Genomic DNA, 15,828 nt, shown 5'->3' on the forward strand with positions numbered 1-15,828 from the left:
TATGTCAACTGCATTATATGGTGGTAAGCCACAGATGTTGCCTTTTAATCTGTATCAAAAATCTTTGACCAAGTTTTCATTTATTAATATTGTGTTTTTTTTCTTTCTTAGGCGAATGTTCCCAAGTTATAAAGTTAAAGTCACTGGGATGAACCCCAAGACTAAATATATTCTCCTCATAGACATTGTTCCAGCTGATGATCATCGATACAAATTCTGTGATAACAAATGGTGAGAAATCCTCCAGCTTAATGAATAATGGCAGTGTTGTGATATTATAGTGCAACCTTGAAGCAAATCAAGACAACTATTTGAAATGAGTAAAACATATATATATATATATATATATATATATATATATATATATAGCTACTTGGGACACCTTGAAACAGAAACTATTTACTACCATTTTAAATAGGAATATTACATGAATAATAATTTGCTAAATAAATTGTTACATTTTATTATTGGATACTGAAAGTCATATTCAAAAATGTAATTTAAATTGAAGATGCTAAGAACAGAATTTCAATTTGCATTATGTGCAAAGCAACCTTTAGTGACTCGATATTGCAAAACAAATATCAGTTGTTTTTTACAGTTTGTACTTTTATTCTGTTGCTTCTAATCAATTGAGACAATTACTTTGAAAAACTGAAACTTTTAGATTGTATTATAACAACATGGCAGTGCTGTAGTGTTAAGGTTTAAGCTGAAGTTCCATTATTAGCTCTTATTTTCATTGGTTAGTAACGCTGATGTAAAGTTTTTGAACTTGGGATTTAGGTTCAGAGAGGATCATTCAGACAAGCAAAATAAAAAAAAAAACAGTGTAAACAAGAGGATACCTGTATAAGCTTGCAGTGAGTACAGTGACTATTTTACATATGCTAAACATAGTGCCTCACATTGAAGTCAATAAGATCGTTTTTTATCTTAGACCATAAACTCTTCTCACACTTGATATGAAGGTCCTCCACCTGCTTTCTAACACTTTTCTTAAACTATAGTTTTCATTTTGCCACCTGTCATAATGCACAGATTTGTGAAGTGCCCGGGTTATTGGACAGATTCCATCATCTCAGCTATTGAAGACTGTAACTCTGTCAGAGTTGCCATAGACCTCTTGTGGTCTATGTAACAAGTGTCCTGCTTGCAGAAATGTTTAGTTTGATGGATGTGACAGTGCTCCAGGGGATAATAAAATTGAAATCTTCTTGAAGCCTTCCCCTGGTGTTTTAAATAAGCTGTTCTGGAATTCGCTTTGAAAGTTTTTTTCTTAACAATGAAGCTTTTATTTGAAATGCACTAACCAACTCTGGGACCTCTCACCAACAGGTGTATACATTTTTTTAACAGTCCATCAATTAATAATGCCACCTCTGAAGAAAATGTTTAATGTATGTGCATCTTAGCAAAAGGACTGACTACTTATGTGCATAATTATTGTCTCTTCTTATTTGATTAATAATATAATTTTTCACATGTCTTTCTTCAAGTCCTTGATTTTTCTGTGCACTAGTGATCCCTGCTGTATGTGTCTACCCTTTATTCCTCTACCATCAAGCAGCCAAACACTGCAATCATGTTTAATGTTTTGCCCATTTTGGTAAACTGAAAGTGTTTGTATGACTGCTGCTCTAACAACTGCTCATATGGTAATATAGTCCACTACAGGACCAGGGCAAAGGCCTCTTCTGTGTACAGTCATGGCCAAAAGTTTTGTGAATGACACAAGTATTGGTTTTCACAAAGTTTGCTGCTTCAGTATTTTTAGACCTTTTGTCAGATGTTGCTATGGTATACTGAAGTAAAATTTATTGACAATTACATTAAGTTTATGCAAAAGTCAATATTTGCAGTGTTGACCCTTCTTTTTGAAGACCTCTGCAATTTGTCCCTGAAATGCTGTCATTCAACTTCTGGGCCACATACTGACTGATAGCCGCCCATTCTTGCCTAATCAATGCTTGGAGTTTGTCAGAATTTGTGGGTTTTTGTTTGTCCACCCGCCTCTTAAGGATTGACCACAAGTTGTCAATGGGATTAAGGTCTGGGGAGTTTCCTGACCATGGACCCAAAATTTCGATGTTTTGATCCTCGAGCCACTTAGTTATCACTTCATCATCATCATCATCATCATCTATTTATTTATTTATATAGCGCCACTAATTCCGCAGCACTGTACAGAGAACTCATTCACATCAGTCCCTGCCCATTGGAGCTTACAATCTAAATCCTCTAACATACACACACACAGACTAAGGGCAATTTAATAGCAGCCAATTAACCTACCAGTATGTTTTTGGAGTGTGGGAGGAAACCGGAGCACCTGGAGGAGACCCATGCAAACACGAGGAGAACATACAAACTCCACATAGATAAGGCCATGGTCAGGAATCAAACTCATGACCCCAGTGCTGTGAGGCAGAAGTGCTAACCACTAAGCCACCGTGCTGCTCACTTTTGCCCTATGGCAAGGTGTTCCATCATGCTGGAAAAGGCATTGTTTGTCACCAAACTGTTGTTGGATGGTTCGGAGAAGTTGCTCTTGGAGGATGTTTTGGTACCATTCTTTATTCATGGCTGTGTTCTTATGCAAATTTGTGAGTGAGCCCACTACCTTGGTTGAGAAGCAACCCCACACATGAATGGTCTCAAGATGCGTTACTGTTGGAATAAAGCCTTCTTCACAACTATTGAACTATTGAACCTCTCCTTGAAGCTCTTGATGATCTGATAAATGGTTGATTTAGATGCAATTGTATTACCAGCAATATCCTTACCTGTGAAGCCCCTTTTGCGCAAAGCAATGATGACTGCACATGTTTCCTTGCAGATAACCATGGTTCACAGAGGAAGAACAATGATTTCAAGCACCACACTCCGTTTAAAGCGTCCAGTTATTCTAACTCAATCAGCATGACAGAGTGATCTCCAGCCTTGTCCTCGCCAACACTCTTACCTGTCTTAACGAGAGAATCACTGACCTGGTGTCAGCTGGTCCTTTTGTGGCAGGGCTGAAATGCAGTGGGAATGTTGTTTTTGGGATAAAGTTCATTGTCGTGGCAAAGAGGGACTTTAAAATTAATTGCAATTCATCTCATCACTCTTCATTACATTCTGGCATACATGCAAATTGCCATCATAAAAACTAAACAGGAGACTTTGTGAAAAATAACATTTGTGTCATTCTCAAAACTTTTGTATGTGCTGAATCAGAAGAGTCTCTCTCTTCTCTCTCTCTCTCTCTCTCTCTCTCTCTCTCTCTCTCTCTCTATCTCTCTCTCTCTCTCCCTTTCTCTCTCTCTCTCTCTCTCTCTCTCTCTCTCTCTCAACACAGTAAGAACCTGAGGGGAGGCATTGCTGAGTCCTCCTCACTTTGGCTTGTAGTTCTGCCCTTGCTCAAATATAAATTACTTTGATAAAAATGCAAGAAATAAAATACATTTTGCGATCAGCACCATTAAAGTCCAATCAAAAACATTAACAGGAAATTGTAAAATTAAAACTATGCTAAAAGTTTAATATTGTCCTTCAATAAGATTTAACTGATGTCAGCATTCATAAAAATACATCATACATTATGTGATATCAGTGATGTAATAGCTAATGTTTGTAATTTTCTATGCGACTTAAACAGTAATATAATTAATTATGCAATTTGTAATGTAATTGTGCGAATGGTGCCATTAGATGACCGTTGGGGTGGAAGTAATTAAGCTTTGTGCACATACTAAATATCAAAATTGACTGTTTCTTTTTAATAGAACCTTAATGATTCTACTAGCTTTTTCTATTTCATTACACTCTAAGGTATTATCGGAAAGTTATGTAACAACAAATAAAGCTAGATATTAGTAGATATTAGTTGATATCTATGTTAGGAACCCCTCCAGCCGGCACAACACAACCCGGAGTCTACTCTGCCAAGGTGTTCACTGGAGCCCCTGATGGTGGGGACAGGTTGGGCTGCAGACTGACAGAGGTTCGTGAAGTGTGTACCGGCTGGGGAGAACCCAGGCAAGCGGAGAGTGGTCCACGCAGAGGTCAAGGGCCGGCAACAGGTAGCAAGTCCAGATAACAGGCTGGGGTCAAGGGTCACAGGCAAACAGGAGAAACGGTAAACAGGCCAACGGTCAGGGTCACGGGATACACAAGCGAAGTCCAAATCCAAGCCAAGGGTCATACACGGGAGATCAGTAGAAGTTCAATAGACAGGAACAGGAACAAAGCAGGTCAGCAGACTGGGTAGCAGAAGCTATAACCGGCAGTGAGGCTGCAGACCTCACTGCCTTAAATACTAGTGGCCACCAATCAGAGCCTAGCTCTGAATCACACACAGCCCCCTGCCTGATTAATGTATCAGGCATTAATCAGCCCACAGGCTTGTTAAATCAAGCCACAGGTAGTTTTAACTTCTGCGCATGCGCGCCCGGCTTCCTCCGTTGCCGGGACGCAGCGCAGGGCACAGAGCTTCCGTTGCCAAGGCAACGGTCGGCCAGGATCCGGAAGTGACGCCCCGGTCATCAAGGTGACGGCCGGGACGCCAGAGGGGGCGTGAGTACCGCCGCGGCTCGTGACAATCTACATTAGTAAATATAAAAGTTTGTGTAACACTGAACTAAATAAAACGACAGATTTATATTTAAAGAAGAACTCTGACCTAAATAAAGTCATTACAATTCAAGTGTTGTGGCGCTGTATGTTAACATTCAGAGCTAGGATCTACCTGCCCGGAGTCGTCACCTCTCTGCGTATACGCTGTTCCCCCATACCACTATGCTTATTCCTATACCTTCTCTGTTCAGAGAGGGGACTCATAACTCAAGGTGAATAGATTGCCCACAGCAGAAAAAAGCAACACATTTTGGCACAGGCGGGCGAGCAGGGCACACTTTAGGCACAGGTAGGCTTATTGGGGTGCCATAAGTGTGGCATCCGCCTGCCACAATTACTGGGTTACAATGTTGTGCAGGCCTGTTAACATTAACAGACTGGACAAACAGCCCATCAGAGGTAAGTAAAATCCAGCATTCAATCTTAAAATAGTAAATAGTTTTTGGTGTGGTTCTTTAATTAACTATTTACATAATGATACAGTATATGTCTCATATACGAGTTAATATAATAGTTGCACTAAAAAATGTTTAGGAAGATGAAGATCTTGCATAACACTAAAAGAGGTGTGATATTGGGAGGGAATGCAGAAGCCTGGCTGCTAGCTATTAGTTCCAAATCTTTTTAGCAACAGAAATGTTTGGTAGTTGATTTTCACAAAGAGATGTTTCCAGTGAAGTCACAGCAGGTTTCAGTAGAAGAATATATCATCCTATGATTTGCTGTTTCAGCTTTTTGATACATAGTACTAACCTTTTTGTTGGACCAAGGACTGATTCTCAATAAACTATTCCATCTACAGCACGTGCACACTCACCACATGGATAATGCTCATTGATATTGAAAACTGGAAGGAGAGAGGTGAGGGCAGGTACAAAGAATGATGGGCCCCACCCCCTTGGAGGCTATGGAGGGGGCCCAAGAAGTTCTGAACAAGCGTCTGAAATATTTCTTGGCTGCCCTCATTGTAAACATTGATCCTTGTGGTCTCCGCATGTCCATCTTGTAATACCTTCAAGACAGGATGGTTTTCATCCTTTTTTAAGGGAGACTTACTTTTGATAAATTAGTAGAATAAAAATATGTAAGGAAAACATGTAATAAGAAAATTAACTTTGTTTTTTATTCCTTTTTTAGTGATGCATTAAAGTGTTGAATTTACAATTACATTTCACGAATTACAGTGTAAGGCTAGGTACACATTGGAGCTTTTTTTTCCAATCATCGAGCAATTTCAGCCGATATATGACCGTTTGGTTGGAAGTTGGGTTACTGTGCATAATGACACAATGGTCGTATATCGTCCCAAATTATCAATTGTCGGCTCACTTGGTTGGTCATACTGTGTAATATTTTCCTCCCAATCACCTAACGATCATGTAGTGTGTATAAATTTCCGATCAATCCACAAGCAACTGCCGATAGTTCCTCGACCTACCACTCCTTTGAGGGTGTGTGTATGTAAATTTCTGATGCCTGTACCCTTGTCCCAAACGAACATACACTGAACACAATTATGTGCTAATGAACAGTGAAGAAAACATGTTCCCTTGTCTTTTCATGAGGTTTTACTTGGTTATTAATGAACATTCTCTACCCTTTATGTAAATTTCTTGTGGATATTGTTAGATGGACCTCATATGTCGTTTCAGTGTGTATGAAATTAAAATTTTTTCTCATGACAATATGGTTATGAAAAGTCGCTGGCCAGCCAGTCGTCTTTTGTTAATCGTCTAAAGCGTGACTGGTATGTACGCATTAATCGGCCGAGCGATCAGACCTTCGGTTGAAAGTAAAGTCGTTGTAGATAACAAGTCATTCAGAAAATTCTTCAGTGTGTACCTAGCCTAAGACACATGTTGTTATACATAGCAGTGCAATGGAAGTACCAGGGGTTGCAAGCAGAGACTAGGTAACATGGAATATCACATGGACAGTGTAGCACATCTGATACTCAAATCTGCAACAACAAAGTTAAGATAAAACCATAAATGAAAAGCAGCATGGTGAGGCGTAGGGAGAACATCACAGAAAAAAACAAAAACAAACCCAACTTAGAGTGGATTGAAAACACATCAGGGGATCTGAGTATTGTACCATTTAGTGAAAATCTATTTTTTTGTCATTTTTATCTGTTTATCATTGTCTTTTTAATGTAAATAGTTTTCCCCCAAAATGTGTTTCCCCAGCATTGTATTGCAGTGGAATTAGGGACATGGCAAATGCACAGGGGAATACTAAGTATATTGTTGGTGTTTTTAGTGGTCCTTTAAAATACATTGTGGTGTCGATGGTCCAGTGCTATTGCTATCAAAATTAATTATTTTACTTTAATGCTTTATATATCATGTTGCAGTTTCAATGTTCTTAAAGTGAACTGATACCCTATTTTTTGAATTTTGTAACAAAACTAATTTGATTGAATATTGAAGAGATAGTGTGTAACAAGAGTACAGCATCTTCAGCCTTCCACTCACTCTGGTGACAATCTGGTACTTCCTAATACAAAGAGGAAGCCAACATGCTTGGAAGGATTTTAAAGTGAAAAGCATTTTTTTCCAATGAAACACTTTCCGCAGCTGAAACATATTTCAGTTTATAAACTTGCCAAAAACTTTTTCCCTATTTCTCCTTTAATAAAAGATCCAAACCGTGTTACTAGATATTGATAAAAATCAGCTGAAAGTTTCATGAGACAACAACTAACATAACCATGCAAATTTAGACCACATCTGAGTTCATAATAAATTCTCATATGTGTCTAGATTAGGTTATCCACACAAAACTCTGCCAACATAAATACACGTGGCATAACCAACGCTATTGCAGAGGTTGTAGTAGCTATGGAGTGAGCTGGTGAGGGGTACACAGAGATGCTTGTCCATCTCCTGCCACGTGCCCGGCTCTGCTCTTCCGAGCATGTAAGGATACCATGCACGTACAAGTGTAGCCCTGTTTGAGCTTTGAATTGCATCAGCACCCGCAAATGCGCAGAGTGAGGACCTCGGGATGATGGTCTGGCATCACCACTCTTTCCACAAAAAAAATTTGCTATGAGGGCCCGGCGCAGGAATCTTATACCAAAGATAAATTAAAGAGGATTCAAGCAGACTCAACAGCACCGGAACTTCCTCTCACTCATTGAGGATCATTTGTGAACTAAAAAAAATCTGTTGCCCATTGTATTTATTTTCACATGTAATTGCACCTAATTATATCAATGACCCCAAATCTACGGGCCTGATTCATTAAGGATCTTAACTTAAGAAACTTCTTATTTAAGTCTCCTGGACAAAACCATTTTACAATGCAAGGGGTGAAAATTAATATTCTGTTTTACACAAGTTAAATACTGAGCAAGGAATCCTGCTATCATGTGAGAGAAATCTGTTTAGATTACCTGTTAATATCTAGGATATTCAAATTAATTGCAAAGCAACATTTTGCATCAGGGTATGCTATTTACTAAATACATTTAACTTCATTGTTGTTAATGTATTACACAAAGATACCAAGTGATGAGAGTGCAAATAGCATAACGTAATAATGTCTAACATCTATGACATTTATTGTAAATATTGCACATTTCACTTAATATGTGCATTGTGCGATGGCATGCTCCTACTTGTATGGGTGTGCATGGCTTATGTGCATTATGTGCCTGTGGACATCATGATAGCTTAGTGGTTAGCAATTCTACTTCGTGTGCTACATGAAAAAACAGTCAGTATTTAACTTATGTGCAAAACAGAATACTAATTTGCACCCCTTGCATTGTAACATGGTTTTGTCCAGGAGACTTAAATTAGAAGTTTCTTAAGTTAAGATCCTTAATGAATCAGGCCCTACTTTGTCATAACCCATTAGAGCTGATGCTTGGCTTTACTTTTTGCTGATTTTTGGCCCATTGTCAGGCCCATTCTGCTGTCAATTACCCAGCCGTATTTCACTATGCATTTCCTTTGCCATTGCCACACTGCCATATTGCACAGCCCATTGCTACATGACATTATTCATCACCTGCTGCCACATTGTGTTGTACACTGCCTCCTGCCCCAGTACATTGTCCACTGGCCAAGAATTGCTGCCTTGCTGATAATCCAGCCCTCTTTGGAACACCTCATCCCACATTTGCTAAGAGGTGACTGACTCGATAAAAACAGGAGTTATATTGGAGAGATGGACGCATACTGCAATAAAGCAGAAGGTGCAGCTTTAGTGTTGCAGACTTGCATTTTCCAACTTCATAAATAACCCTCCTTATTTTTACTTAATGTTTAAATTTGCAAATGGACAGAATAATACTATGACAATGTGCAAAGACAAATTAGTTTTGTAGAATTTAGACACTGTTGATCACAAATAGCCAATACTTGTAATTGCCCCTCAACAAGACACATTAATAGGGTCACCTTTTTAATATCCTGTACAATAAATACAGTCTTCTCATGTTCAGTTTATAGATATGGGCATCCAAAGAAACCACCAACCACTTTTTGTGCTCACCAGATGTGTCTGACAATTGTCATATGTTCTCTAGAAACGGGTCCCACACACTTGAGTCACAGAGCTCCCGTCAACTTGTGTCATAGCATTTGTTTTGAAAGTGTTCCATGATGTAATAATACATGATGCTGATGAATGAAAAAACACTCCTACTATACATATGTGTATATGCATACAAACAAATTGTTCAGTTCCTGCACAACAAGAAACAAAATCACTAAAACACAGTTATTTTTTCCCCAGTAATTTTGTAAGATAGTGTGTGAGCAAGTTCTCTATTTTAATTTAATGTTATCAAGCTTGATGGGTTATACAAGACTGAGTGGGGGTGATGTAAGTTGTAAATCAGCAACAGCTGGCAAGCTTGAGTTGCCTGCTCCTGTTCTGGCTGTACTGATGTTCATTTAATCATTGTGATGCTGTGTTTTTAGGAGACAGTCTCAGATTGTGTTTATCAATGCCGTGTCTGTTTTTAACACAAATGCAGCTTCTTAATGGGTGACCTAGCACTATTATATTTAATTTCCTCCCTCCAACTACCAGAAGAGTGGAGGTACCACCATAAAAAATCCATATCTTTTAATGATAAATCAAATTGTGTGTGTCTCATTATACTATTTCACTGAGTGGACAAGAACAAAAACATATCTCACCACTCAGATGTCTGATGGGGATAGTAATATTGCAACTGCATTCTACCAAATTACACATTTATTTTTGACATTATTAATTTATAAATTTATTTTTCATTTTTTCATTTCTGTATTGATTTTCATTTTTATTTTTCTATTTTTATTTTTATTTTTATTCATTATCTTTTTATCCTATTTTTTAAAAAAAATTTCATTATCTGTAAATTATTTAATTCTTGTGTTTACATGTCTCTCCATATATGTATGTTTTAAAAGATATCCTTTTATATCGATTGATCACTTAGTTTTATATAGAAACCACCGCTTTTTCAATATTACACTTCTTACTTTATTTGTTTTTATATATCCCACCACTTGCCACCAAATTTTTGAGTACACCAATCAAGAGCACTTGATTTTTCTGCATAGTTGCATTAATAAAACCACTGTCAATCTACACAAATGGAGGCAACTTATTAAAAATACAGTTACCCATAATAATATTAATGTTTCTTGGTTTGAACCACTGATAATTTATTGAAAAACAATAATATCTAAAGACAGCCTTTTTGTGATAAATAAAAAGTAAATAATTTCTATTTTCTGTGGAGCATGCTTCATTTTGCTACACTCTTCCCAACTTTCCCTTCTCTCCATGGGCCTTCCGCTTCATTGGCCTCCTTCCCCCTCCCATTGTTCTTTCTGCCTTCATTTACACATGAACAACACCATTCCTGTCCCAATCCACCAACAATATCTCCCTCCCGCAACCAGTACCATCTCTTTCACAATCACTATCTTTCTCCCACCTCCACCAATATCTCTCTCCTGCCACCACCACCATTTCTATTCTTTGACAAGTACCATCTCTCTCCAAACACCAACACCATCATCCTCCCTACAACAACACCATCTCTGTCCCAATCCACCAAGAGCATCTCCCTTCAGCCCCAATACCATCTCTCTTCTTTCACAAGCACCATCTCTTTCTGACCACCAATAGCATCTCCCTCCCTCCATCAGCACCATCATCCTCCCTACACCAACACCATCTCTGTCCCCATCCAACAACAGCATCTCCCTTTGGCCACCAACAACATCTTTGTTACGGGCAATATGGCATGCGATCCTCAACTACAGGAAACACTTTGCAAGATGTTCACCTTTAGCAGCCCTCTTTCTGAGGAACTATATATGTTCCACAGTACTCAGTTGCCCCAGGACTAAAACTCAGGTACTAGTAGTTGTCGATGCCACTATTGCCCAGTGGAGTGGACAGAACACGGTAAGAGGTAGTGAGCAACCTAGATGGTATTAGCAGAGTAAACTGAGAATCAGACTGGCAAGGTTAATGTAGAGTAATAGATAAGCCAAGATCAGAAGCAGGAGAGTACACAAGTTCGTTTAACCAGCCAGGGGTCAGGGCAGGTAGATATATATATATATATATATGCAGATCTGCTTAACAAGCCAAAGTCAGGGGCAGGAAAATATAAAGAATCCTTTAAACAAGTCAGATCAAACACTGAGACCACAATAGGGTGCAATCTGCTGTTGCCTGACAGAGAAAGGACACAGGCTAATATTGCTAGGCAACTGATCCAGTGTGCTGCAATAATCACCATATTTCCTAACACTACCCCTCCCTTTGAAAGGGGTCGAAGGAACCCAATATAGAGGTTCCCGAGGGTTTTTCTTATGGAAGTCACCTACCAACTTCTTAGCATTAAGCTCTCTGGCTGGAACCCAGGATCGTTCTTCTGGACTAAAATCTTTCCAATGTACCAGATAATGGACTTGTTTCTGGACCTTCTATACATCCAAGATCTTCTCTATTTCAAACTTGGCTTGTCCAACTACTAATACTGGGGCTAGCTGACTATTGGTACTGGATTTGAAATTTCCAGTTTTAAATATAGGTTTAAATAGTGCGCAATGGAAAGTTCTGATGATTCCCTTTTGCATGTTTTGTTACAGTCGTTGGATGCGGAAGGATTCCTCAGTCCCTTCAGACTTAAACAATTTAAATGCAGTCCTCTTCCTTTTCCCTTTCTTCCCTTACCTTTTTATTTAACCGCATTGGTTTAGACTTAATTCTTTTAATTTATTTTGATTGTTTCCAACAACATTTTAACGACAGCTCACTTTTCTTCTGTATTTTTTCCTTCAAAAACTGCTTCCCAGTCTATGCACTTTATAGACTTCTTTAGTATATTAAAATTTGCCTTTCTAAAGTTTAAAGTTCTAATGCTCCCTTTAATTGATTAAATAACTTAGGAATGAGTGAGAAATTATATCTGTTTGTAATGGTTATCTAATTCAGTCCTCTAATCAACACAGGCACTCAAACACCAATCTTTCTTGTTCACAAAGAATAACTCAGAACCCAAAGGAAACTTAGAAGGTCTAGTAAAACCTTTCACTAAGTTTTCAGAAATCTTCACACAGCTTTGAGTTCTGAGAAGCCAGGTTGAACAGCCAGCCTTTAGGTAGTTTAGCCCCTGGCAGGATGTCAATGTCGCAGTCATTTTGCCTATAGGGTAGAAGTTAGTCTGCTGCTTTGTACACAGAAGACATCTTCAAATTCCAGATATGCAGCTGGAATAGAGCCAGATAAAGATGAGAGACATGATTGCGAGCAGGATTTGCCCCAACAAGTGATTTGTCTACGTGACCAATCAATCTGAGGAAACAGCCATGGGAACCACAATATTAAAGGATAATTAGGAGACCTAACAATATAAAAAGGGATAACCTCACAATGCAGACATCCCACCCTTAAAGTGAGAGGGTTTGATTTCAGCCTTATGGGACCTCCAGAAAGCAAGGTTTCATCCAAATCCAAAATAAAGACTGCGGTTTCCAAAGGTATAGTGGATACCTTATGTTTCTGTGCAACTTCCTCGTCAATAAAGTTTCCTGCTGCCCCGCTGTCCACTAGAGCAGCATTAGGAAAATTAACAATATCAAAGGAAATTTTCACATTAATCTAAAGGGAATTTGAAGGCAGAGAGTGGCTTTGGCCTAGGAAAAACTCCCCATCTTTCCCTAGGCCCTGAAGTTTCCCAACTTCTTCGGTCCTGCTCATACTAAATGTCCCTCACTGCCACAATAAAGGCATAACCGTCTTCTGACTTTCTTCAGATGAGATGAGGTAGGTACCTACTTGCATGGGTTCAGAACTGTCTCTTTTAGAGAGTAGAGAGAACAGCAGATGACTCTTTCTCTCTGCGATGTTCCTTGTGTCTTCTATCAATTCAAATAGACAAACTCATAAGAGATTCCAGAGTTTCTGGAACAGGTAACTAAACTAGGACATATTTAATGGTGTCGTTAAGTCCTCCTCAGAATTTGCTACAGAGAGATGGGTCATTCTATCCAGAGTCCATGTACTACCTACAAAATTCAGTGCAGTATTCCTCTGACGATTTACGCACCTGTCTAAAGAAATGAAGATGAGATTCTGCGGTAGCCACCCTATCGGGGTCATCAAATAGGAGCCCCAGGGCCTTGAAGAATGCATCAACAGACAATAATGAAAGACTGAAAGCATTAAGTCCTAAAGCCCAGGTCTGCGGGTCTTCTTGTAACAAAAATATCATGATTCCAACTCACTACTCTTCTAAACTCGAAGAGGTTTGCTTGAGTTTGAAGTATAGTTTGTAGCTATCACTAAAATTCCAATATAATTTGCGGCCACCAGAAAACCTGTCTGGTAAATTCAACTTAGGCTCCTACACCGAGAGAGTGGTGACTTGTGTAGTGTGGGCTGCATCGTCTTGTGCAGACACATGCATAGATAAGTCTTTGGCTACTTGTGATAAATCTTTTAGTTGACTGGCCATAATCTAAGCAGGAGATGGTTGATGAAGCTCCATGTGTCAGGTCCAAAATATTTTTGTGTTGATGATAATGTTAAGGGCAATACAGCATGTGATCCTCAACTCCTAGAACCTCTTTGTGAAATGTTCAACTTTAGCAGCCCCCTTTTCTAGGAACTATATATGTCCCACAGTACTAGCCCTGGACTTAAGCTTGGGAAGTAATTGTTCCCACTATTGCCCAGTGTAGTGGGCAGACTGGCAAAGTTAATGCAGAGTACTAGACAAGCCACAGTCAGGAGCAGGAGATGTCAGTAGTTCCTTTAACAAGCCAGGGGTCAGGGCAGGTGGAGATATATATGCAGATCTGCCTAACAAGCTAAGGTCAGGAGCAGGAGAAGACAGCAGTTCCTTTTAACAAGCCAGGATTCAGGGCTGGTAGAGATATATATGCAGATCTATTTAATAAGCAAGGTAAGGGCAGGAGAAGACAATCCTTTTTAACAATCCAGGTTAAATACTTAGAACAGAACAGATCAGAATATAAGGCACACTAGGTCAGGCAGTAACTATCACCAGTATTGATATGGTAACAGGAAGGAGTTTATAAAGCCAGCAGAACCAATGAGATATTGCAAGATGACTAGCTGCATGAATGTAGCAAGTGATTGCCCAGCTGATGCTACCAGACTGAGAGCTGGAGAGAATGAGACGCTAGTTGTGTAGGAGCAGAGGATCCTACTCTTGTTATTAGACAACTATTCCAAAGCGTATCGGGGACATCCTGCACATACTCAAGACTTAGTAAAACACATTTCTACTTAATAAGGAGAAATTCTGTAAACAGATTAGGCATGCAGCGGTGACCACTGCATAACTCAACACATCAGGACAAAATCTACCGCTGGTTGTCAGGGAATGGATGCCGGTTATAGATTTGAAATGTGGTGATCACCATACACTTGGTATTAGGGTGTAATCCGCTGTTGCCTGACAGAGAAAGGACATTGGCTGCTGTTGATATGCAACTGATCCGGCAAACTGCAATGATCACCATATTTCTTAATCTCTCTCCCTCCACAAACACCATCTCCCTCTCTTTACCAACCTCGTCTCTGTGCCAATCAGCCAACAGCATCTTCCTCCAGCTAGCAACACCATCTCCCTCCCTTCATCAACACCATTTCTATCCCAATCCACCAACAGCATCTCCCATCATTAACACCATCTCTTAGTCTTTCAGTATCACATTCTGTCAGAAATAACTCACTGAATTAAACTGTAAAATTTGAAACAATGTGAAATGTAAATAAATGTTCTCTTACACTTTTAAACATATAAAGGGTCGAATTCCAGCAGCAAAGTAATTCACTGAGAAAAGTAAACAGCAACAATATTGCTGATAGATTTTTTTCTACTCAGAATGCTTTGCTGCTGTAATTTGGATCTTCATGTGCATAGAAAAAGTTGACAGAATGTCTTCCAGTTCACCTCAAAACTACCCATTTATCTCTTATAGGGAAACAAGCCCTTTTGCTAGCAAAAACATCAGGAGGTATATTTACTAAACTGTAGGTTTGAAAAAGTGGAGATGTTGCCCGTAGCAACTACTCGGACTCTAGCTATCATTTATTTAGTACATTCTGCAAAATGACAGCTAGAATCTGATTGGTTGCTTTAGGCAACATCTCCACTTTTTTAGTAAATATACCCCATAGTGTTTATGCGAATAAACTGTTATAAAATTACCTAGTTTGAAATATATTGATAGCAGGCGAAATAAAAAAGATTAACCACAAAAACTTTATAAAACAGAAAAAGTTACATAAGAGAATAATTGATTATATAATGATTATAAAAAATATCTTTCACATTTTATTTTCTTCATGGAATCAAAATGGATTTATGCAGCAATTTTTAGCACTGATCAGTAATCAAGAAAACAATTATGAATCACAAAGAGGTTGATTCACAGCACAAATTCCTCAATTTTTGCACATGTGCCTTGATTTCCCAGTAAAATTAATGGATTTGGGATGTTTGGTGAAAGCCTAACACTGAATAACATCCCAAAAACACTATCCCTACTGTAAAGCATGGTGACGGGGAATATATTTGCTTTATTGAAACAGCAAAATGAATGCAGCAAAAAATATACAATCGTGGAGGAAAGTCTTCTGCATTCTGCAAGACACCTAGAACTTAGAGGCAAATTGATGAATAGGCAAAAAGCCCTATTGATGGCGAAA

The 15,828-nt window shown here is 38.8% G+C and overlaps 1 protein-coding gene across 1 annotated transcript in view; it reads left to right on the forward strand.

The window, feature by feature from the left end:
* TBX4 (T-box transcription factor 4) overlaps positions 1–15,828 on the forward strand; it is a 165,417-nt gene that overhangs the window by 71,591 nt on the left and 77,998 nt on the right. Inside the window, exon 3 of the mRNA XM_075197747.1 lies at positions 112–231. Within this exon, the coding sequence (XP_075053848.1) occupies positions 112–231 (120 nt within the window). The remainder of the gene's footprint in view (positions 1–111; positions 232–15,828) is intronic.

This window comes from Mixophyes fleayi, chromosome 2 (genome assembly GCF_038048845.1).
Source record: "Mixophyes fleayi isolate aMixFle1 chromosome 2, aMixFle1.hap1, whole genome shotgun sequence".
Lineage (NCBI taxonomy): Eukaryota > Metazoa > Chordata > Amphibia > Anura > Limnodynastidae > Mixophyes > Mixophyes fleayi.